We start from the raw sequence: 25,243 nt of genomic DNA on the forward strand, positions 1-25,243 counted from the left end.
ACACACACACACACACACACACACGTGTTTTGAATGTATGTGTTGCCTATGTACCTGGTTTTTCTTTTTTTTTTTTATTTACGTCAGACTTTCTATTTGGCTCTTTTTCCCTTGCAGGGCATGCTGTTGAAGCGAAGTGGCAAATCGCTGAATAAAGAGTGGAAAAAGAAATATGTCACCCTGTGTGACAATGGCGTGCTGACCTATCACCCCAGTTTACATGTGAGTATGGCCCCCTCGGAGCAATTAACAGCTGCAGACCTCAACTAAACACCGTGGGGAAGGGGGACCTACCAGCAGCCCAGCCTCTTGTCTCTGTTTGAAGTGAAAGTTCGTATTTGGTCTCCTGCTCAACTGCGAGATAAATAACACTGTCCCTCACACTCCACTAGACCATATGTCTTTCTCTCTCTTCCCCTCCCTGCTAGTCAATCTGTGGCTTTCCAATTCTACAAAGAATTACAATAAAAGGCACAGATGAAGTAAAATTTTAGATGAGAGTAAAAAGACAGGGGCAAGAAGAAAAGAGAAAGGAGAGAAGAGTGATGTAGCTGAAAATCGAGAACGTAGGAAACAATCACAATTGAATCCAGGATTTAGCTTTGAAAAGCTGTGAACAAAAATCAGAAGTGAAATGCAATTCATGACTCAGCTTTTACTGTCAGATAACACATTCCAGTTCATTAGGCAGAAGAAACTTTTCTCTTCGTGTTATATGTAAGATGGTGTTATATATAAGTTTGTTATACGGGTGGTGTGTAAGATAGATTTATAAACAAAATTAACTTTATTCTTGGGGAAGAAATGCAGACATTCTGCCCATTGATAAAATACAAAAAATGCAGACATTCTACCCTTGATAAAATTTAAAGTTGGGGTGTTAATTCTAGTTTCATAGCAATACATTCCATAACTGTTACTTAATGTAGAGCAATGTGTAGATTAGAATATATGGTGGAAGTCAGTCCTTCTATTCCATTGTCCCTCAGTATCTATGGGGGATGGATTCTGAGATCCGTCTTGGATACCAAAATCCATGATGCTCGAGTCCCTTATATAAAATGGCATAGTATCTGCGTATAACCTGAGCGCATCCTCCTCTGTGCTTTTAAGTCATCTCTAGATTACTTATAATATGTAATAGAATGTAAATTGTCTGTAAATAGTTGCTATACTGTTGTTTTTTATTTGTATAATTTTTCACTGTTGTATTAGTTATTTTTCACTTTTTTTTCTTTGATTTTTTTTCTTTTTTTTGAGAGGAGTCTCACTGTGTCTCACAGGCTGGAGTGCAGTGGTGCGATCCTGGCTCACTGCAACCTCTCTCTCCTGGGTTCAAGCGATTCTCCTGTCTCGGCCTCCCGAATAGCTGGAATTACAGGTGCCTGCCACCACGCCCAGCTAAATTTTTTTGTACTTTTGGTAGAGGCATGGTTTCACCACGTTGGCCAGGCTGGTCTCGAACTCCTGACCTCAAGAAATCTACCTGTGTTGGCCTCCCAAAATGCTGGGATTACAGGTATAAGCCACCATGCTGCCTTCTTTTGAATATTTTTAATCCACGATTGATTGACTCTGCACATTCAGAATCCACAGATACAAAGGACAACTTTCTATCACTGTCAGGCTAGTGGTAATAGTAGCAGCAGCAGCAGTATTTTTTGGTAGAGATTGGGTCTCCCTATGCTGCCCAGGCTAGTTTTGAATTCTTGGCCTCAAGCAATCTGCCTAACCTTGCCTTCCCAATGTGCTAGGATTACAGTCATGAGCCATGACACCCAGCTAAGCTATCAGTTTTTAAAAATTTGAAATGCTTTATAAAATGGCACAGTTATTGATGAGAAGTTAGAAAAAGCATATTGAAGAAAATTAATATTATTCCTAAAATACCACCTAGGGAACCTGACTTAACATTTTAGGGTGCATACTCCCAGCTCTTTCTATGTATATATGCCTTTTCCTTCCACAAACACGTGGCCACTGTGTATACACTGCCCACAGCCTGCCTTCCTCACTAACAGTAGATGTTTTCATGTCAAGGAATGTATTTGTACACCACCATTTTTAATGATTATATAATATTTCACTGTGTGGATATGCCTTCATTGATCCCACAGTATCTGAAAAATGAACCTTCTCAAATAAATTTACTTTCAGTTTTTTCGCTATCAAAGAACTCTAATCAGCATTCCTCTGTTTATCTCTGTCCCCTTGTCCGTTTGCCTTGCCAAGGATAATTTCCTAGCAGTCGGCTTCCTGCGTTGAAGAGTTACGTGTGCTTTCATGGTTTTGGTGTATGTTGTCAAATTCCCAGAAAGGTTGTATTAGTTTGTCTCATCTGGCCTTTTCTCGGCCCTCTCAAGAGCATTTACCTTCAGAAAGAAGAGCTTTTCCTAATATGATAGGTAGCACACGGTAACCTTGATGCCGAATTCGCTTGCTGGCCTGAACTGCCCCCGTCTCCTCATCGTTTAGCAGTAGCTGCACCTTTCAGAACCACGCAGCAAAGCAGGTGTTCCATCGGCATCTCTGGTTTCTGTTGTTACTGAGAGCACCTCCCATGCATTACTATTCAGTGGGGTTCAAGATACAGATACAGATAGATTCTTACATAGATATTCTTTATTGTAGTAAGGAAATTCCTTTGTGCTCAGTGACCCACTCGTTTAGTTTTGGAATATAGTCAGACTGGTTCTCCAGGGGGCCTTCAAATCAAAGAGATGTAATGCCTGTTCCATGAGGCCCACCTGGGACCAGGTTGGCATCTCTCCAGGACCACCCCATCTAGGTCTCCAGTTCTGCAGCCCACTGCACACCCAGCTTCCATCCATCAGAACAACAGCAAGGCACCGGGTCTTCCCTCGTTCTCTCCGCAGAGTTGCTCCATCAGCAGCAGCGGGGCTGCCGTGTTGCTGGCTTAGCTCCTCCTATGGACCCTGTCAGAGAGCGGAGGTCTAACTATTGAACCAGTTGCTTTATGTAAGTTAGAGAAGTGCAATCAAAATATCATTCTTGGTAAGACTCACTGGCCAGTAAAAAGGGAGAGCTGATGAATGATACGTTTCCAGTCAACCTACGCTCACTGCTGAGCCCAGGCTCCGTGGAAGGGATGTTTGCTGCCTCTTGCCAAGGGGCAGGTGTGGTAACAACGATATGTATCAGAAGATTCCCTCAGGAGGCCTAAAGCCTGTTTGCTTTTCATCCAACCTCTTGGGTATAGAATCACAACCAGTTCTTCAAAAATTCTCCTATCCACAGGCATTTTCTTGTCATGTCCCTCAGTGTTTGCCAATTCCATCCTTTCGCCTTCATTCATAAGTATGCATGAATATTATTGGAGTACAGAAGAGGGGCGCAGTGGGGCTTTGTTGTATAATTGTATAGCAAGCAAAAGCCAATGTCATTTTCTTTTTTTTTCTTTTTTTTTTTTGTGAGACGGAGTCTCGCTCTGTCGCCCGGGCTGGAGTGCAGTGGCATGATCTCGGCTCACTGCAAGCTCTGCCTCCCAGGTTCATGCCTTTCTCCTGCCTCAGGCTATAGAGTAGCTGGGACTACAGGCGCCCGCCGGCACACCTAGCTAATTTTTTGTATTTTTAGTAGAGACGAGGTTTCACTGTGTTAGCCAGGATGGTCTCGATCTCCTGACCTAGTGATCCACCTGCCTTGGCCTCCCAAAGTGCTGGGATTACCAGCTTAAGCCACTGCGCCCGGCGAGGCAATGTCATTTTCAAATGCAATCCTGTTAATGCTAGTCTCCTTGGAACTGAAATTTTTGATGCAGTTACATAGTTCCCTAGGGGAGGGGCTTAATCCAGGAATGGATTTGAATCACTAGAGCCTGGTGAGATTGCATGACTTTCCATGTAATCCTCCATTGGTTTCATTTTCACAGCCAAGCATTGGATAAAATTGTGGAGAGGTAGTGACTTCCAGGTGTATTCTCTGACAGGTACATCCGAGTCTGTTCTGTTGTGAGTTGTTAGGGGAAGTGCTGACCCACACCAGCTGGGTTAGTCCGGTGGTCTTGGTTCACAATGGGAAGAGGCGTTCAACGGGACACTCATGAGCCGAATCCAGATTTTCCTTAATAAGAAACTTGAGAGTGTGCAAATGTGTTGCTAGTTCGAGTCCCAAAATTCTACACCGTGAGAGTGACCCCGTTATCTCAGTCTGGAAAATTTCAAAGGATCGTAGAACCAGGTGATCTCAGTTAAACACGGACCACACTGTGACACCCACATCCTTGGTTATCTCCAGGATGTATTACGGCAGAAGGACCATGAGAGTCATTGGCCACATGCAGTGGTGGCGTGAGTGGTGAAGTGCTGGGAAAACTGCCAAGATTGGTGGCGTTTGGGTTTCAGAGTCATTCTTGTTGGTCCTGACTCTATTACTGACCACAGCGTGCAGTGGGGCCCCTCCCTGCTAACACCCTATTGTCTGAACATGGGAACCTGCTTCCTTTTCTCTCCTCTGGGATTCAGGCCCATGCCAGCCTCTGTAGAGCTGTATCAAGTCATTAAAAGTAGATGTTAACCTGTCAGTGGACCAGAATAAGCCCCTGTCTTACACCAGAGGAAAATGTTGTCTGGTTTCTGAGAACACGGTCCTCATCCACCTTTTCTCTGAAAGGCAGATGGGGCCCAGGTTCCACAGGAGCCCCCAGAGCAGGAGCCCCTGGAACGGGGGCCTGCATTGTTCTCGTATAGCACAGCCCACAGCCCGTTCTTTTCCACAGAGCCCAGGAAAAAATCCCGGCCAAACCATCAGATATTTTTAGAGTTTTCTACAAAGATGTAAGCGAGTATCAATAGTGAGGTTGCTGTACCAGCTCCTGGTGTATACCACTAACTTAAGAAGCCCAGGTAATTAGTGGACTAAAAGGAAACTAGCATGCTTTTGGGGAGACGGGATTCTAACCAGCTGATACTTCTATTGTGGGGTGGGGACTTGAGAGCGCCAGGCCTGCAGTTGTATTAAATATGGCAGATTCAGACAGAGATGAGGTAGGGCCGTGCAGCAGCCCATCAACACCAACGCTTGCCTGTGGCGGCGAGGCGCTCTTCCTTCCGGCACAGACATTTATTTTCTGTCCACGTGTATGCTGCTCACAGTCCCCGTGAGGCTGGACCCTGGTGCCACCAGCAGCCTCCTTCCATTTGCTTATCATGTTAAATTCAGGGATCTGGGGAGAGGGTCTGGCACACAAGGAACGTTGGAGCAGGAGTAAACAACTGAGTCAAGTTTAAATTCTATAGGCCAATGTGGTTATGGGCAGGGGTGGGGGAGGCGGTAGTTCAAGAGGATCTCAGGATTGTTTTTTCTTTAGGATCAAACCCAGAAGGTGGAATCGAGGGTCTTTACCAGCCTTGTCCTTCTCCCTCTGTGACACAGGGATGCTCAGGCATAGTGGCCGATGTCAGAGGACTGCCCATGTGGGATAGGAGGGTCTAGAAGGCTCATCTCCCCTCCTAGGGCTGCTCCACACGGCTCCTGCATTAGTCAACCAAATTGAGTTCCCCAGCAAGCTCCCCAACCAGTCCTCCCTAGACAAGACAGGCATGCAAGGGCCGAGTTGATAGACCAGCCTGGGCAACATGGAGAGACCCCATCTCTACAACAAATAAAAAAATGAGCCAGGCGTGGTAGAGCACACCTGTGGTCCCAGCTACTCAGGAGGCTGAGTCCGGAGGATCGCTTGAGCCAGGAGGTCAGGGCTGCACAGTGACTCCAGCTTGGGCAACAGAACAAGACCCTGTCTTTAAAAAAAAAAAAAAAAAAGTTGATAGAGGCAGTTTGTCGCTGTCGGGTGGAGCGGCTGCCCGCTACCCCAGCCTTCCCTGTGGCCGCCTCCGCTCCTGCAGGCTCCCGGCAGTGCCAGCATCCTCATACCTTTACTTGGGAAAGATGCCCCAGCAGTGGGGAGCTCTGGCTTTCAGTTCCTTTGCACACTGTGGAAGCAGGAGACTGACCATTTCCGAACCTTGCTAAAATCTCTGGGTGAGGGTTTTTCAATGTCTCTGTTAGATGCCCTTAGAAGAAGATCTCCCTGAAGAGGTGAGTTCGATTCCTGAGGTATCTGAACACCATTTGCTTATTGCACAAGTGTCCACGGACATGTTTGTGTGAAAGATCGATCACCTTTGGACACGAACTTCAAGTATCAGTCCCAGACAGATGTTTTCCACACATCGGTGTGTTCTAAAATAGACGCAGCTCTTGGCCAGTCGGTGTGTGGCCGTGCTATGTGCTGAGCTTGTGGAATCCCAGCAGGATGACCTGCTCTTTGGAACTCTGGCTTCAGAACAAAGCAGCCAGTCATGAAACTGGGGGCACCTGGCATTGCAGGACACTGTGGGGCTGGTGTGAGGCTGAAAATGTACCTGGAATGGGTCGGTTGCCTGGGAACCTCACAAATACTGATCCCCGGGGACTGCGTGTCTCCCTCAGAACGGGGGCAGCTTTCTACGTGCAGAAGATCATGACAAGGGACTTCAGCTGGGTGGTGGCCCTGGGATGTCACTTTCCTTCCCATTGAATTGCTTCAGATTTCTCCTTCCGTTCTTGTCATCCCCCAGAAGTGTCTTTCTCGGTTTGTTGGTTTTTTGGGGTTTTGGGGGGGTTTTTTTTGCCCTGAGCCCCAAGCTCAGTCCTTACAAAGACTGTTAGGAGACCAGCACTCCCTAGTTCCTTTGACACACAGCCCAGCCTCACTCTGCCCTTTACTTAGGACATAAGCTAAATCTACATACCCTTCCTACACCACAGATGGAAGATGTGGAGGGAAATCTTTTTCCCCAGGTCTGTTTCCTGTTGTTGAAAATCTTAAAGCTTTTTCTTAGGAGAGAACCTCTGTTTCTAAGCAGTGGAACAGAATTGCTTATGGAGTAGTCAGGTCGTAGGATGTAATAATTTCCCTGGAAATCAGAGGAGAAAATAAGCAAAACATTGAGCCAACTGAGACTAAGAAAGCTCCCTGAAAGTTTATGCCAGTGGTACCTCCAGGCCCCGGATCTCCTCAGCTTAGATTCTATGAAGTCTTGACCCCAGCCATCACCCACAGCCACATCTCCCAGCCTCCTTCAACTCTTTCCCAAAGGGTTAGGAGATGTTAGCACTGGCTGCCCCGGATGATGAGGTCCCTGCACTTCTGTGCTTTGTAGGTTGAGAGAAGGAGGTATGGGCACAGGAGGACGTGATAGTAGATTTCCACTGTAGTTATTTTATTTTATTTTATTTTTTTAAGAGTCTTGCTCCGTCCCCCAGGCTGGAGTGCTGTGGCACAATCTCAGCTCACTGCAACCTCCGAGTTCAAGTGATTCTCCTGCCTCAGCCTCCCAAGTAGCTGGGATTACAGGCGTGCACCACCACACCTGGCTAATTTTTTGTTTTAGTAGAGATGAGGTTTCACCATGTTGCCCAAGCTGCCAAGCTGGTCTCAAACCCCTGACCTCAAGTGATCCACCCACCTGAGCCTCCCAAAGTGCTGCGATTACAGGCGTGAGCCACTGCACCTGGCTGTGGTTATTCCTAAAGGCCAGTGGTAGGGCAGGATAACAAGGACAGTGCCAGAGTGGGGAGAGGTGAATGAACCTACAGCGTCCACATCATTGCTTCCCTGGCAGAGTATGTTCAGCCACTGGTTGACAGTAGGCGGGGGCTGCCCAGCCTGTCCAGGAGCGTCTGCGTAGCTTTCGGGTCACACAGAGGTGCCCCGCTGCGGACGCTCAGGTTACATCTGTTCTAGTGGGTACGTTTGAAAGTAGACATTGGGAACTGGCTGGAAGGTGTCCGTTTTGGAAACGTGGAGAATGAGTTCTTTCACTGGGTAGGAAGTTTTGATGACGTTGTCTTCAAACTTAGTAATGTCTGTGGACTTAAATGTGAGCCTTGGGGAGCACCTCGAGAGAAAAATGGAAGCATAATGAGAAAGAGTCACTTCATACTCTGACGAGTGCAAGCTCTAAAACTTTCAGCAAAAGCTCTTAGCAAACAAAAGCTAATGGAGTTAGTTGGATTTCTAAGGAAAACGCTGTCCTGAAGTTGAAGCTACTGGGGGTAAGACTAAAACTGGGGCTCAAAAAAAAAAAAAAAAAAAAAGCCTTCAGTTATTTCGTCTTTCTTTCTCAAGATGCTATTATTAAATGAAACCTATAACCCAGTTTAGATAACACATAGAAAGCTCAACCAAATAATGAATGAAACTGCCTTAATGGGGTGACCAATCGCCCTGGTTTTCTGCAGGACTGAGGGGTTCCCAGGGTGCCGGACTGCCATAGCTGAAATCAGGGAAGTCCCAGGCAAGCTGGGACCTGGTCACACTTACTCCGGGACTGACCACCCTACCAGCTCCTTTACCTCCACTTGGCATTTCGCAGAGATAACCCCAAACGTGTAAATAAGACTGACACGGTCAAAGCAAGCACGCTGGCTGCTGCTGCTGCTCCGTGGTCTACATGTTTGTGTCTTTGAAAAATTGTATGTCTCCAAGACCTTTAAAAAGCCCTGACTCTTAACTTTGTTGGGGGAAAATATATATGAGTGTCTCAGGGTTTCAGACACTTCGCTGGATCACAGTTGAGGGGGATCGAGGGCAGCCTGTTCTGAGACCCTGAGAGTCCCTTTCTGTGGACTTAAATGTGAGCCTTAGGGAGCACCTTGATAGAAAAATGGAGGCATAATGAGAAAGAACTTGGACCTCAGGGCTTCACAGTTCAGCGTGGCCACCTATTCATCTTCCGTGTCGCGAGCACGGCCATCGAGTGCATGGCTGCAATTCCTGCTGACAAAAATGTGTGCAGTGGGATTCCTAAGTGGACCTGGAAGGATGAGCTCGGTGGCCTCACGGTCAAGCCAAGGACTTCACGGTGCCCCTGTCCAGGAAAGCTCACCTGGGTTCCGATCGTGGCTCTCTGGGCTTCCTCGGGAGGTCGTTTGGCAACTGTGAAACTCCTCCCTTCCGGGCCATACCTGGCTGACGTGCATGAACTGCTCAGACTTCTAAAAAACCTCCTTCTGGCCAGGCGCGGTGGATCACACCTGTAATCCCAGCACTCCGGGAGACTGAGGTGGTTGGATCACCTCAGGTCAGGAGTTCAAGACCAGCCTGGCCAATATGGTGAAACCCCGTCTCCACGAAAAATATAAAAGCTAACCAGGTGTGGTGGTGGGTGCCTGTAATCCCAGCTACTTGGGAGGCCAAGGCAGGAGAATTCCTTGAACCCAGGAGATGGAGTTTGCAGTGAGCCGACGTGGTGCCACTGCACTCCAGCCTCAGCAACAGATTGAGACTCCATCTCAGAAAAAAAAAAAAATCTCATTCTTAGATTCCTTTCCATTCTGCATGTGCCCAGACTAAAACAGCTGTAGCTCTGTCATTTCTTCCTGACCTGCGATACTGGAATTTTCCTTCTTAAGTTTTCCTCCTTTAAAATTGTTAAAGAGCTTTCCTTCTTTTCATTACTGGGCAGGTTAATTTCTAACTGAGTGGCTTGGACTCCCCTGCAACACACAAACCCTTTGATTCTGTGTGTCGTCGAGATTTGGTTTTGTTTTTTCAAAGCCAGGGCAGCCAAACCTGGACTCTCTAAAATTATCATCAGAAGGCAGATTTCAGAAAGTTTCTAGTTTCAAAATGAGACGGAAGACCCACTTTTTTACTGATGTAAAGATAACAAAAAGATCTGTGATGATTCCTAAGTGGGTATTTTCCTCTAAAGAAATCATTCAAGGAAAAAAAAAAAAAAGATACGTATGCTACGTAGAATAGCAGCTCGTGGCTGTGCTCAGTGCCCATAATTGCCTTTGTAAATACACGAATTCCTCACACAGGACTGCAATATTTTACCTGGATCGAGGATTCACTAAGAATCTGAGATCCGTCTCTTCACCCACCTTCACATGTCTGCTAGGGGGGACCTCGAACTTCTTAAGGTGGTGAATATTCATTTACACTCAGAGAAACTTTTCACTGATTTCCCCAGAACATTGAGACAGTCAGAATAACTCCTGTACAGGCTACTGGACTGACAAATGTGAAGGCCAGATTTTCAGATGTGAGGCTGCGATGACCAAAAAGACAGACCTCCCTTTCTTACTGAGAAGAGCGTAGTCAGACGTGTCAAGTCGATGGCACGCTGCTGCAGAAGGCGTGATTCATCTTAAGATCCAAAATGATTTCATCTTGCTTTCTTGGTCGTAAGCCAAGGTGCCTGGAGCTGTCCTTTGGCCTTTCATGTGCTGTCTCTCTGGTGCGGGTGTGCCGTGTCTACCATAAGAGTGTGGCGTGTCTGTGGCGCAGTGTGCCGTGTCCATCATAAGGGAGGCCCGTGTCTGTGGTGCGGGTGTGCCGTGTCTGTGGTGCGGGTGTGCTGTATCCATCATAAGAGAGTGCCGGTCTGTGGCATGGGTGTGGCATGTCTGTGGTGAGGGTGTGCCACGTCCATCATAAGGAAGTGCTATGTCTGTGGAATGGGTGTGGTGTGTCTGTGGCGCAGGTGTGCCGTGTCCATCGTAAGGAAGTGCTATGTCTGTGGAATGGGTGTGGTGTGTCTGTGGCGCAGGTGTGCCGTGTCCATCATAAGGAAGTGCTATGTCTGTGGAATGGGTGTGGTGTGTCTGTGGCGCAGGTGTGCCGTGTCCATCATAAGGAAGTGCTATGTCTGTGGAATGGGTGTGGTGTGTCTGTGGCGCAGGTGTGCCGTGTCCATCATAAGGGTGTGGCGTGTCTGTGGTGCAGGTGTGCCACGTCCATCATAAGGAAGTGCTATGTCTGTGGAATGGGTGTGGTGTGTCTGGTGCAGGTGTGCAGTGTCCATCATAAGGAAGCGCCGTGTCTGTGGCATGAGTGTGGCATGTCTGTGGTGCGGGTGTGCCGTGTCTGTGGCATGGGTGTGGCGTGTCTGTGGTGCAGGTGTGCCGTGTCCATCATAAGGGAGCACTGTGTCTGTGGCATGAGTGTGGCGTGTCTGTGGTGTGGGTGTGCCGTGTCCCTCATATGGGAGTGCCGTGTCTGTAGCATGGGTGTGGTGTGTCTGTGGCATGGGTGTGCCATGTCTGTGGCATGGGTGTGGCGTGTCTGTGGTGAGGATGTGCCTTGTCCATCATGAGGGTACACCGTGTCCATCATACAGTTGTGCCTTCATGGCCCGCCCTGGTTCCCAGGCCCCATCTAGTGTGTGTCATTGCCTCTGGTGAGAATGTCCTTTTCTGCCCCATCTAGTGTACATCGTTGAGGAGGAGAGCTGTGTTCCCCACAGTCTGCCCAGGGGTTGTCATGTGAGTGGCACATAGGTATTGCTTAGTACGCACCGGTCACAGTGACTTGAGTGCTGCCACAATGAAGCTTCCGATCATGTGACTCCTTCAGCATCTTTGCTCCTGAACTGCCTGGACTCCAACCCTCAACTTTGGCAATCCTGGCTCTGCTCTACAGATTGTGGTGTGATTGAGCTAACAATACTCACCACGTCGTACAACATGGACTCCCTAAGCTGACATAGGGTAGGGGGAGAACACACACACACACAAGTAATCACTCACACGGCACTATTACAAATGCTGCAAAATCTAAAAACATCACTGGAATCCAAAAAACAATCCATTTAGAGGTATATGAGGAGATTATACAGCTATTAAAGAACAAAGATCTGGAACTCTATGACAACAAACCAACATGGCTGTTCTAGCCTGAGCTGGCAAATGGGAACGGTTTCGTAAACAATACGAACCGCAACGGGTATTTCTGCAAGTTTCTAAGACTGGCAGGAGTCAGCTCGGGGGAAGCAGGAAGAATCCTCAGTTGGTTGGCTGTTCTTGGGACTAAAGAAATAATCCCCATTGAACAGAGCTTACACTCACATCCTTGAGTCTGTGAATGTTCTTCAGTTCCCTGGGAACAGCCAGAGTCCAACTTTCCGCATGGATTGCTTTCACAGGGACACCTGGCCCTTCAAGCCATTACTATGAATGTCACCTCGGCAACCTTGATGTGTAGATATTGCCTGTGTCGAGTCGTACTGCAGCTCTGCCTCTTTCCACGATAGGATTTAAGGCAGCTTCCAACAGACAATTGATGTGAAAATGTATTGTGAACACATGCATGGGACCATACGTACGTCATACACTCACACTCACACATACAATACACACACTCATACATACATACACATGCGCATATACACACACACACACACACACACACAGAGCTATGGGCACAACTTCATTTCAACTTCTTTTATGTAGATTGTGAAGTAAAGGTGTTGGATCTTTGTGGTTTGCAAATCTAAATTACCTCCTTCCATCTTAAGATTTCTTCCCCTCCTTGATTCTAAAGTGAGAGTCAGTTCCTTTCTTAGCTGATCCTTCTAGTGTGCAGGTCAAAGGAACACAGAACTGGGAATCAGACATGGTTTCCGGTCCAGCCATTTCCCCACCCACCTCCATGTTGGTTCTAACATGGCTTTGTGGAGTCCTGGGACTCAGGCACAGTGTGAGAATCACTGAGCCTCTCAAGGTCAATTATGCAGTGATTGCTTTGCTAGCCCTTCTTCCTCCACCCATAACCTCGGCCTCCGTTTTCTCTTCCTCCTGGGAATTCATCCAGAATGGCGTCAGAAGTCACACCGAGATGATCTTGCAGACCATACTCCCCTGAGTGTGCATCCTACGTTTTTGCTCAGTTCAACTAGCGCAGTGGCCTGCTCATAAAGTTTTCCACAACCTGTTGGCTGTACGAAGAATAGCGATTACTCCTCAACTGCTTTGAACCTTCACCTTGTCATTCTAATCATATTTTTGTTTGTTTCCCTCCTTTGAGTTCTTTTCTGTATTTCAATGATGGAGATAGATCCCTCCTCCCCCTTGGATGATGTCCGTGCCCCTGCTCTTGCCCCAGCTTGCCTCCTGAGACTCGTCTCTCACCCCCTTCCTGCTCTATCGCTGTCTTTGTTTGCTTTTAGTTTCTCATACTTGCCATGTTTTCTGGTAATCCTGGCTTAAATGCTGCCTCCTCTTGGGAGTTTTCCCCCACTCGGCCTATTTGAGCACCCGTGCTGTGTGTGGTCTCACATTACTCTAGAGGGCCATCTCTCTGATTCTCCCACAAGACTGGAAGCTCCTTGAGGCAAGGATGTATATGTTACCAGTGTATCTCTAACATCTGGAACACTGGCTTGTTGGATGGATGGACGGACGGACGGACGGACGGATGGAGGCACAATTAGCCCATATGCTTAACCTTTCGTTAAATCTGTAGGACTAGAGTTCCTGAAACCTCGTGGAAGGAATCCACCATGCAATGCTTTTAGGAAGCAGAAATATGTCTCGGCCATATTCTGGCTCCATTTGCTGCAACTTAGAGAAGGATCTCGATGGTGGGAGAAAAGCTTCAGGATTTTGTTGGTTTTTTTTTTTTCATTTTAATTGTAAAATACATACAACATTTGCCATCTTAACCATTTTAAGTATACAGTTCAATAGTACCATGTAGGTTCATGTCGTTGGGCAATCAACCTCCAGAACTTTTTCATCTTACAAAACAAACTATGTTACCCATAAACACTAATTCCCATCCCCCCTCCCCTCAGCCCCTGGCAACCAGCATCTAGGTTCTGTCTCTATGAATTTGTCGGCTCTAGAAACCTCATATAAATGAAGTCATAACACTGTTTGTCTTTTTATGACTGGTTTGTTGCATTTAATATTATGTCCTCAAGGTTCTTCCAGTTGTAATGTGTGTCAACATTTTCTTCCTGTTTGAGGCTGAGTAATATTCCGTCATATGTACACACCACATTGTGTTCGTCCATGATGGACACTTGCTTTCACATCTTGGCCATTGTGAACAATGCTGCTAAGAATGTGAGCATACAGAGCTTGGGTTTTAAATGTAAAAACTGTAACATGGGAAAGCTGCAGAGTATGGCTGAATGTTAAACCTGCCCAACCTTGCCAGCACTCTGGTCATGGGACATTTGCTGGGCCCAGTCCTTACCGCAGTGAACGGTGTAGGCTTTGTAACCTGCATGGTGGTCTGGAAGCCATGTGATAAGAAAACCACCTAGCAATGACATGGTCACGTGGGCCCCCCGGAGTTTGCCAGGCACCTGGGTGACCTGGGAAGGAGCTTTGTCATTCGCGTGACCTGTTTGAAAGAGTATGGTCTGTTGTTTCTCCCATATAGCAACAGTTCCAAAGCCAAGGTATTAGACCACCATAAAAGTAGAAATATTTTCAGGGCATATTGACAACTTTTGTTGGAAACGGAGCCTACTGAAAAACTCACTGCTATTACACAAACGCAAAAAGGATTCTTTATCAAAGTCTATTTCTGTCTAAGGAATTCTTTATTTTATATACCCCCAGGGTTTGGAAATGTTTGGGATTTAAAAATAAAAGGGCCGAAAGCTGTCCTCACGACATTTCATTGTTGATGTTGTTGACACACAGTGAATGGAAGTAGGGTGAGACTGGACAAAATAAGTCCTCTTATTTTTTTCTTTTCTGTTTTTTTGTTTGTTTTTTGTTTTATTTGGTTTTATTTGGTTTTTTTTGAGACAAAATCTCGCTCTGTTGCCCAGGCTGGAGTGCAATGACGTTTATCTCAGCTCACTGCAACCTCCGCCTCCAGGGTTCAAGCAATTCCACCATGCCCTGCTAATTTTTATATTTTTGTAGGGGCAGGGTTTTGCCCTGTTGGCCAGGCTGGTCTCGAATTCCTGACCTCAACTGATCCGCCCACCTCGGCCTCCCAAAGTGCTGGGATTACAGGAGTGAACCCCTGCGCCTGACCAAGTCCTCATGTTTCTAAAAATTAAACCACTAAATAGCGTAGATCCTATCTAACCTATTTTCAACACTGAAAAATTCTGCCTTCTTGCATTTCCTGATAAAATGAAAAATCGAGCATATGTGTGTTTCTATAAATAGCAGATTTAACAGTGTGGCTGAAGGGTTTGAGTCTCTAAGCTTCCAGTGGAATCCAAGAGACATTGTCCTACCAGTATACAGCGTGATATGTCAGATCGTCTCTGGCCGTCCTTTGTACCCAACTGATAACATTTTGTTTTCCGTTTTTGGCCTTTTAGTGTTACTCATAGAGGCCAAAAATTCTTACGCAAGGTAAATAAATCCAATCCCTCTGGTTTCCTCAGCAACAGTAAGTCACAGCCGAGGACTCAGTGGGAGAGGATGACTGTGGGGGGTCATGAGGAATGTTCTTTTACTTCTAAGAAATTGAATTTCGTTATTATATTTTATAAATATTTTCTTACTTGGCTCCTAACCTGATTGTGGGCTTGTTGCCGCGGTCTTGGAAGGTAGGGAGGGGCGGGGCTGGAGAAGCCTGTTTCTTCTCAGGTGTGCCTGTGGCCCCAAATGGAAACCAATCAAGGTGCGATTTATGTTCATTAAGTGCTTGTCAAAACTGAAAAATTTTCTAATCAACAGCAATCTAGCTGCAGCCCCCTCGATGGCTGGGAGGGCCGCCTCTGCCGCATCGGCTATTTGCCTGTTACAACTCTAGGCTAAAAATCCGCTGATGATTACATTAGGCTAAGCTGCGAAGTAAATGAACCATGTCTTATTTAGGTGCCACTAGCTTCAGAGTAGTCCTGCCCCGCAGGGCACTTGATAGCGTTTTATGGCTTTAAAATTAGTGTAGCTTCCCATTTGCTGCAGGGTGCTACATGTTATGCCTTTGAACTCAATAAGCAAAGGGAACGGGGCCTTTTGTTTTCCCCCTCCCCTTTTTTTCCCCCCTTGCATTTTAGCAATTTTGTTTTGCATCTTTTCCAGACGGCATTTTGCAATAAAAATGTCTGACTATCATATACATGCCCCACTTAAAAAAAAAAAAAAAAAAAAAAGGTGAAGGAAGAGAAAGAAGGAAAAGCAGAAAATGCCATGCGTTTGCAGAGGACAGGTTTTTCTGTGTTTCCCCCCCTGTGCTGCAAAGTGAAAAACGGCTTTGCAGGTCAACCCTAATGACTTACCATGTCCCACTCAAGTGGGAACAGCACCTTTAGCTCAAGAAATTGCCCCATAAAGTCAGAGAGAAAATATTTCAGTATTTTTATTGGACAAGAGTGATAAGAGCTAACATTTATTGAGGGCTTTGGCGCTCTGTTAAACACTTCAGTATTATCTCAGTGAACCCTCACAACAGTATCATGAAGCAAGAACTGTTTTTAAAGATGTGGACGTGGGGACTCTGAGTGGCTGAATGACATGCCCTCCGTGTGCAACTCGGAAGACAGTGGAGGTGCTCTGAGTTCGAGGCTTATTCCCTGACCAAGAGAAAGTGGACTTTTGTCTTCGGAAGACTTCTTTAGGAAGTCAGACAAGTGTGGTTATCAGTGAATTACCTGATTCATTTGAATGGAATCTAATACAAGGTGCTGTGAACTCCCTTGGCAGGCATTATGTTTAGGAAAACAGAGTAATTCCTGTAAAAGCAGTGCATGGGAAAAATACATATAGGAGAGTTCTAAATAGGCCTAGGTGGAAAGTTTAAAAATTGGAAGTACTTACCATTTGTCATGGGGGAAAAACCAAAAACCGAAGTGGGAGTTTCTCCGTGTTACCTTGGGTCTGATGGCAGAAGACACAATGTAGCAATCGATATTCACTTCAGAGGACAGATGTGTATGCTCTGCTGTCTTAAAACTCTACTGTTTGGCCAGGCACGGTGGCTCACCCCTGTAATCCCAGCACTTTGGGAGGCCGAGGCAGGCAGATCACTTGAGGTCAGGCGTTCGAGACCAGCCTGGCTAACATGGAGAAACGCCGTCTCTACTAAAAATACAAAAATTAGCCAGGCGTGGTGGCGGGCACCTGTAATCTCAGCTACTCGGGAGGCTGAGGCAGGAGAATTGCTTGAACCCAGGAGGCAGAGGTTGCAGTGAACCGAGATCATGCCATTGCACTGCAGCCTGAGCAACAAGAGTGAAACTCTGTCTAAAAATATATATGTATATCTATATAGTCTGTCTATATATATATATACACACACACACATATATATATTCTGTCTGTTTTAGCTGCACATTTCAGCAAATTCATCCAAAGAAATCTGAAGTTTTAAAGAGACCCAGACAGGCAGTATCACCATGGTGGACGTTTCCATATAACAAAATTTCTAGGATCTGTTGATCCAGTTGTTTCAAGCCATATTCAAATATTAAAATACTAGGACAGCAAAGGAATGGTGCTGGCTCCTTGAAGTTCATTGTAGTGAGAGGCCTACAGCGACTGTGTAGAGACAGGCAGCTGTTTTCATATCCGAGGCATTCATTGTACAGGCTAGGTTTGAGCAGGCGTGGCTTACAACTGCGTAATGCTCATTTTAACCTAGAATGAGAAAAATCTTTCCCGCAGTGTAAACCTCAATATAGTAGGTCAGTCAAGACAGATACAATCAAGAAGCAAGAGGTGTATTCATAATTCGATTTGGAATTTTCTGCTTTTTGATTTGTATTACAATAACTTATCCCTTTGGGCTGGTGGACTTGAGCCCACACATGTTGGATGCTGGCCTCTGCAGCACCTGGAGCAGGGAAGTTTGCTTTTGCCGTCATGTAGGAACTCTCCATTGTACGAGAAGCTGCCACCACTGGTCCCCAACAAGGCCTCACCAACCTTCTCTTTTACCATGTGTAGTGTAATGACCCAGACCCAATAAAGGATTTACTAAGTAAGAATATTCCACACATACTCTTCCTTACCTCCATGATGGAGTGATAGACTGATTTCATCTTGATAGTCCGGGTCAGTCATTCCAGCCAACACTGTAACTTCCTTGTTAGCCTCTTGACTTTGAGGTAGGAGGAGCCCGAAGTGGCCAGGTGACAATCTTCCAGTTTAATGGAATTGTTATTGTGTCTCCTGGTGGCAGCATTTCTCCCTCTGGAACTGAGACCCCTTGGCCAGCAGAACATAATGTTGCGGGAACAGGAAGCAAAAATTTAGCTAGTGGGTCACTAGGGGTGACGGTGAGTGGTGCCACTTCCATTTCTGCCCCTCAATTCCTGGACCCGTGAATCCTAGCAATGGGAAAAACAGTACCATATATTGGACACTGATTCAGAGCATACACGGCCTTCTGGAGAACTTTGCCCCAGCCCTGCAAAGGATTGTCACCTAGTTGGCATTGTAATTATGATTTCAAAAGGCCATTCCACCCTTCTATCAATCCAGCTGCTTCAGGATGATGGGGAACATGGTAAGACCAGTGAATTCCATAAGCATGAGCCGTTTGCCTCTATCCGTGCTACACATCTGATTGGCCAGGTGCCTTCTTCCTGCCGTGGCTGCTGGTCACTCTCATGTACTTGCAGGCATGCATCAGGTAGTCTTTAGGAAGGCAGTTCTGAAAGAGAAACACTGAATGCTGTTGGCTGTCTTCGGAAACAAAAGTATTTCTCATGGGATTTTTCCTTTTGAAGCTGCTTCCTACCTTGCTATTGTGACTATGATCCTTTGGAGAGAAGAGAAATTGTCTTCTTTGAGTTCTGTGATCTGAAGGGATGTGGCCAGAAGATTTTTCATAGTTTTACAATATTTTCACAGTATTTTTAGGAACATGACTTTGGTCTGCACCTGTGACTACGTACGAGGCTATTGTTTATTATTCATGAATGTGGGACATGAACATTTGCTTGATCTTTTTGAATGAGTGGTCCTATATATATCTTTATGATTAGTTTCCTTTGAAAATAACATTAAATGGAGTTTGGGAATAGCAGTGGACTTTACGATGGCTTCTCTTACATACTTTTTTTTTTTTTTTTTTTTTTTGAGACGGAATCTCGCTCTGTCACCCAGGCTGGAGTGCAGTGGCGGAATCTCTGCTCACTGCAAGCTCTGCCGCCCGGGTTTACGCCGTTCTCCTGCCTCAGCCTCCTGAGTAGCTGGGACTACAGGTGTCCGCTACCTTGCCCGGCTAGTTTTTTGTATTTTTAGTAGAGACGGGGTTTCACCGTGTTAGCCAGGATGGTCTCCATCTCCTGACCTCATGATCCGCCCGTCTCGGCCTCCCAAAGTGCTGGGATTACAGGCTTGAGCCACTGCGCCCGGCTTTTTTTCTTTTTTTTAAGCCCAGAAGTGAGGCTTTTTAAAGACAGAACTTAACAAATTACTGCTTCCTTTTGACGCTGGATATTCATGAAGTGCAGTAAAAATAGGAAATAATGAGTCGTTCTTTTCCTCCAGGAGGAGGAACAAACAAATGTGAAAACATTTACGGTATCTTTCCACAGTGCAACCGTTTGCTCCTCCCGGGTTGTGTACATAAAAGCGTACACATGGAGCCAGTGGCTGCTTTGCAGACATAAATCTAGACTAGTGGTTCTCAAGACTTTGGACTCAGGACCCCTTTATCTTTTTAAAAAGTATGAGCCAGGCATGGTGGCTCACGCCTGTAATCCCAACACTTTGGGAGGCCAAGGTGGGTGGGTCACCTGAAGTCAGAAGTTGGAGACTAGTCTGGCCAACATGGTGAAATCCCATCTCTACTAAAACTACAGAAATTATCAGAGCTTAGGAACGTGCCTGTAGTTCCAGCTACTCGGGAGGCTGAGGCAGCAGAATCGCTTGAACCCGGGAGGCAGAAATTGCAGTGAGCCGAGATCACACTGCTGTACTCCAGCCTGGGCGACAGAGAGAGACTCCGTCTCAAAAAAAAAAAAAAAAAAAAAATTATGGAGGGACCCCAAAGAACATTTGTTCATATGGGTTTTGTCTATTGATATTCATCATGTTAGAAATTCAAACTGAGAAAAATTTTAAATGTGTAATCCATTTAACAATAAACCACCCGTTACATGTTAATGTAAATAATAATTTTGTGAAAATATAATTTTCAAAATAAAAAGTCATGAGAAGGGTTGCATTGTTTTATATATTTTTTAGGTCTCTTTGATACCCAGTTTCGTGTAAGAGAGCTGGATTCTCATATCTGCGTCAGTCTGTTGTGATAGGTTGTTTTGGTTAGTCTTTGAATATCTCATGTTACACAGATGTGTGGTTGGAAGAGGGAGGAGTATTTCAGATCATTGTGGATATTCCTCTTACATACTTCACCAAAACTCAACATGTGATAGTTTCTTTTTTTTTTTTTTTTTTTTTTTTTGAGACGGAGTCTGGCTCTGTCACCCAGGCTGGAGTGCAGTGGTGCGATCTCGGCTCACTGCAAGCTCCGCCTCCCGGGTTCCCGCCATTCTCCTGCTTCAGCCTCCCGAGTAGCTGGGACTACAGGCGCCCGCCACCTCGCCCGGCTAGTTTTTTGTATTTTTTAGTAGAGACGGGGTTTCACCGTGTTAGCCAGGATGGTCTCGATCTCCTGACCTCGTGATCCGCCCGTCTCGGCCTCCTAAAGTGCTGGGATTACAGGCTTGAGCCACCGCGCCCGGCCGTGATAGTTTCTTAAAGCTTAGTACTGCAATGTGAAATCACTAATTTTTTTTCCTCCTCTACTACCTTAAAATCCATCCAACTGACTTGCCCTTTCAATGATCTTTTATGTGTGTTTCATCCACGCAGGCATATCCACATGCATCCGTGCATGTGAGGTCATACCCCGGCCATTTCAAGAAAAACTATTTTTGAAATGAAGTATGCAGATTTCTAAATAGTGACCGTTTTCATCATAGAGCATCAAAAAATGTCATTCATATCACCGCCGATCTTGTCAGAAAAGTTGCTAAGTCTTTGGAAGGTATCAAGCTCGTAGTTAGAGATACAAGTTTGCCACATACGTAGAACTGAAAGCCATAGTCAGTCAATGTCTGGCATAGTCATTCTCTCGGGTGAAAATGTTGTCCCACCAAAAAAGTGGCTAGTTCAGCTTGCAACTCCAACAGTTGCAGAAGTGCCTTTCTGTAAGACAACCATCACCCTCTGGTACCCAGCAAAAATGCTTTATGCTTGCTTTCCACGTCATACCTGAGGAGATGAAGACATGCACTCAAAGGGTGAAATGTTTAAAAATCAGTGGCACTTCTTTTTTAAGTGTATTCAGAACATCTGTAAGTGAAACTGTTTTTGTTCGTACTTAAAGAACATGCCAGTGAATAATGTGATGGTGACTAGTACAGTTTGGGGCTACTACTCTGATTCATGTTAATCACCAGCATGTTTGCACCATCAAAACCAATGTCAACACAGCACTAAAAAGTCAAGTACTGTTTCTGAATTGTTTTGAAAATCTTATTGATTTGTCTGAAGAGTTATCTATCTTTTCAGTATTATATATTAATATAAAATGTTATATTTCTCAACATACATGTACAGTTTAGAACATAATGGAGAAACCGAATTGGAAAAGATTTCCACTATTTTCCATTATTTTTTCCATCCTTGAACTATGTAAATTAAAAGTCTTAATACTTTTGTAAAGTATACGTAAAAATGGAGTATGCTGATTACATTATCTATCCTTGAAGAAAGCGGCACGTCAGCACTGTCAGATTTTCGAAGCCTTATGCTTATTTCTGATCTAATGTTGAGATGCCAATCATATAGTTTATGCATTTCAGTTTAGCTTTAAGATCTTGTTAACTGCTTTTAGTACCCCTGTGAACACATCAGCAAACCATCTTTCACCAGACAGCCAAAGGTAACCTCCGGATGCGAGGCAATGAGAATCAATATAGTAAGGGTATTTTTAGGGACTGTTGATGGATTGCTGTATTTTGAGCTTAACTTCAAGTGCCAAATGCCCCAGAGCTGACTAAGATGAACTCACCATTTACTGAGGACGGGAGAGGCCATCAGGCACATAGTGGAATCTGGGATTGCCAAGACAAGATGTACGCACCTTTCCCTTTGTAGTTTTGGGGAGAATTCTTGTATATTTTTTAGTAGCCTAATATGGTATTTTGATGAGGACTTTGTACCACCCTCCTTACTGGAGCCAAGTGTTACTCATTTGGTAACCTCTTGGTCCTGGGAACACATAACTGTGAAATTCTAGGACAACGTGATACAGCAGCGAATCAATTAATTCTCTGTATCAGGAGGGATCTGGTACACCGAGGTACTAATGACTCTGCGTCCTTCTCCAAAGGCAGCCCCACAGAAGGCGGGCGCCACGTTAAGCTGTGCTGCTGTCAGCAAGCCGAAAGCTGTGGGTCTCTGACACGGCTCTCAATTGCTAGCAGGTTTCTCTCATTGCACCTCATTTGCATCTGGGACATCAATTAGCATGTTTGTTGAGGCTAATTGAATGAAACTCAATCATAGCTCTTAATTGCTTGACTATGTGAAAAGAAATCACATTAATGCAGCTAATTAAGTGTACGGCAATAGATGCAACATAATTAGGAGCGAAATGTAAAAAACAAGGGATGGCAAAGGTGCCGGAGCAGGGTTGCAGGGGGACAGCAAGGCACAGTTACCGAGCGATTGGCGGGTTCGGAAACAGGTCCCTTTGCTCTGGCGCCTGCTTGGAAAAAATAAGCCGCATGATGATCATGGACAACTTGAGAAGGAAAATGCAAATAGGTTTGCAATTACTACTTTTTCAAGCTGTTGAGGGGCAGGAGATGGCACCTCTGGGGGGCCTGGCTCTTGAGTGGGCCCCAGGGACTTGTTAAGTGCTGTTTAAAAGTACTTGGCTTTGAATTACCCTCATGCCTTGTTAAAGGGTTTTTCCTCTTTTATCTTCGATCAGCATTTTCAACAAGGAACATGGAGAAGGATAGTATCTGTAACATTTGCATATCAGAATCAAGCTTCCTGTCTTAATTTTACCCAGTACCCTGCCTCAGACCTGTGAAGGGTCTGCACAGCCCCTTGACTTCTAAGGAGGACATTGTTTAGTGATTGTAGCTTTAATTCCTCAGGTACCAAGCTGGGGAGAGAGATGAAAAGGATCAGTTCTTTCAAAACCAATGTCGTTCCTCTTGGGAGGAACTAGAAAGTGTCGTTCCTCTTGGGAGGAACTAGAAGCCACAGATACCTGTGTCTTCACCTCCCACCTGTGTGTGAAGCACTGAGTCGGAGGGCTTTTATTGACTAGGAGATGCATTTTGTAAAGTTTTTAAAATTGTACAGTGCCTTGAAATATAAGAATTGGCTATTTTATATACCGATTTTTTTTAGAGCTAGTTCTGAGGTTGTAATGCCTAACTCAGGCAAGAAAACAGATCCCTTAGCCCATGCTGAGCTAAAGATAAATGGGTTCCCTTGCCGCTTTCGAATCTGGAGAGCAGACACTTGGTTCATTTCTATAATAATTTTAAATAAAATATCCTGGTTATTGTATGTTAAAACATGCCTATTAAAAGAGCCCATGCTGAGGCTTAGTCACTATCTGATTAGCCTCATTTTAGAGCCCATAAGCAATAAATGCTCAATTACACTCCTGTTATTGTATTTTAATTTGTTAAGAATTGGCATTAAGGAAGAAAGTTATAGCAAGTTGATATTTTTAAAGGAGTAACTGTGCAAGAAGGAATTCATTATTTACAAGCATTAACTTTGGTTTGGAAAGTTGGGTTTGCATATTTTCAGTGGATATTAATGGAAGTAAACTAAAGATGCTTGAGAAAAACCTTTTTTAAGAAATGACCAACACTAACCACTCTATGGTGTGCCTTGCCTTGCCTTTTCTTTTCTTTTCTTTTCTTTTCTTTTCTTTTCTTTTCTTTTCAAGACAGAGTTTCGCTCTTGTCGCTCAGGCTGGAGTGCAATGGCACGATCTCTGCTCACTGCAACCTCTGTCTCCCAAGTTCAAGCGATTCTCCTGCCTTAGCCTGCTAAGTAGCTGGGCTTACAGGCACGTGCCACCACGCCTGGCTAATTTTATATTTTTAGTAGAGAAGGCATTTCACCACGTTGGCTAGGCTGGTCTTGAACTCCTGACCTCAAGTGATCCACCCTCCTCGGCCTCCCAAAGTGCTGGGATTACAAGGCGTGAGCCACCGCACCCAGCCTGATATGCTTTTCATTTGTCATCCTCAACACAGCACAGTCCTGAGAATTCCTGTGTCTCTTCCGGCTCTACCTTTCCTTCCATCTACTTTAACAGAGTTAATTCAATAATAACTTTTTTCTGTCTTTGGTCTACATCCTCTCAAAGTTGTTTATGTTTTGTGGAGTCCAGCTTCTCGGCTTCCAAGTGGAATCTCCTTTCGGGGGCTGGTGAAGTCAGATTTGTGGTTCCCAGCCCAGATACCACCCTCCCATACCCCCAACCCACCATGACAGCTTTCCTCCAATGGGACCGTGGCTGACTCCGGCCAGCCTGCCCTGAGTCAGGCCATCCTCCCTGAGCCACCCTGTGAGATGAAATGGCCAGTCAGCAGCCTCGGGTGGCCGGGCACCTCTGCTCCCGGCCTCTGGGCTGATGTGAGATGCACGCGTGCCAGGGTTTTCCGCCTGGATGGCCTGTCTGTCCTCTGCCGGGGATGCCCGGCCTCGCCCCTGCCTCTGAACTTGCCCCACTGTGGCAGTTTCTGATCCTTTCTCCAGTGGTCTTCAGCCCATCGTTCTTCCTCCTGGTTCTGACCTTGGTGTTTTGAGCTTTCTGTCTGCACCAAGACTTCTGTCCTCAGGGGTCACCAAGGACCCTGAAGCATCTTGTCCCTCTGGGGCTGGTGTAGGGGAACCTGCATTTCTGTATTTCTCTGCCAGAATGTCCCCCGCCAGTGTGGCTGTGCCCTCATGTAAGAGGTTCTCCTCCCGCCCATCCTGCCATTGAGAATTCCTGCACCCTTTTCCCTTGAGTCTGATTTGACTCCACGTGGCACCCTCTTAGTTGCGTCGGTTGCGGGAGGTCTGCACTGTCACACCCCAGGCTCACCCACCTTCCCATGGTTGGGCAGGGAGAAAACAGATCTTCTCATCCTCTGCCCCAAGGACCCACGGTTTCATTCCTTTCCCCTGAACTGGAATTGTGTACTTCGTGGCTTTTGTTGTGCTGTTTCTTCTATCAGCAAACATCTACTTGTTGATAAACCTGTGACTCCTTCACCAGTGTGGGTGTTGTCCTGCAATTAAAAGGTGTACTGCTCGCCTGTAATCCCAGCTACTCAGGGGACTGAAGCAGGAGAATCACTTGAATCTGGAAGGCAGAGGTTGCAGTGAGCTGAGAGCATGCCACTGCACTCCAGCCTGGGCAGTAGAGTGAGACTCTTATCTCAAAAAAGAAAAAAAGGTGGACAGCCTGTTTCCTGGAAGCCACTGGGATCTCGCTTTGGCCTCTCTGCTACCCTGTATCCCAGTAGCTCCCTCAAAACACTTG

General features: G+C 45.7%; 1 protein-coding gene across 15 annotated transcripts in view; it reads left to right on the top strand.

Annotated features, from left to right (window-relative positions):
- LOC105473862 (ArfGAP with GTPase domain, ankyrin repeat and PH domain 1) overlaps positions 1-25,243 on the top strand; it is a 644,177-nt gene that overhangs the window by 390,977 nt on the left and 227,957 nt on the right. For all 15 annotated transcript variants that reach the window (XM_071073619.1, XM_071073622.1, XM_071073625.1 and 12 more), the window contains one exon: positions 118-222. In XM_071073619.1, coding sequence (XP_070929720.1) covers positions 118-222 — 105 coding nt within the window. The remainder of the gene's footprint in view (positions 1-117; positions 223-25,243) is intronic.

The sequence above is a fragment of the Macaca nemestrina genome, chromosome 11, assembly GCF_043159975.1.
Source record: "Macaca nemestrina isolate mMacNem1 chromosome 11, mMacNem.hap1, whole genome shotgun sequence".
Lineage (NCBI taxonomy): Eukaryota > Metazoa > Chordata > Mammalia > Primates > Cercopithecidae > Macaca > Macaca nemestrina.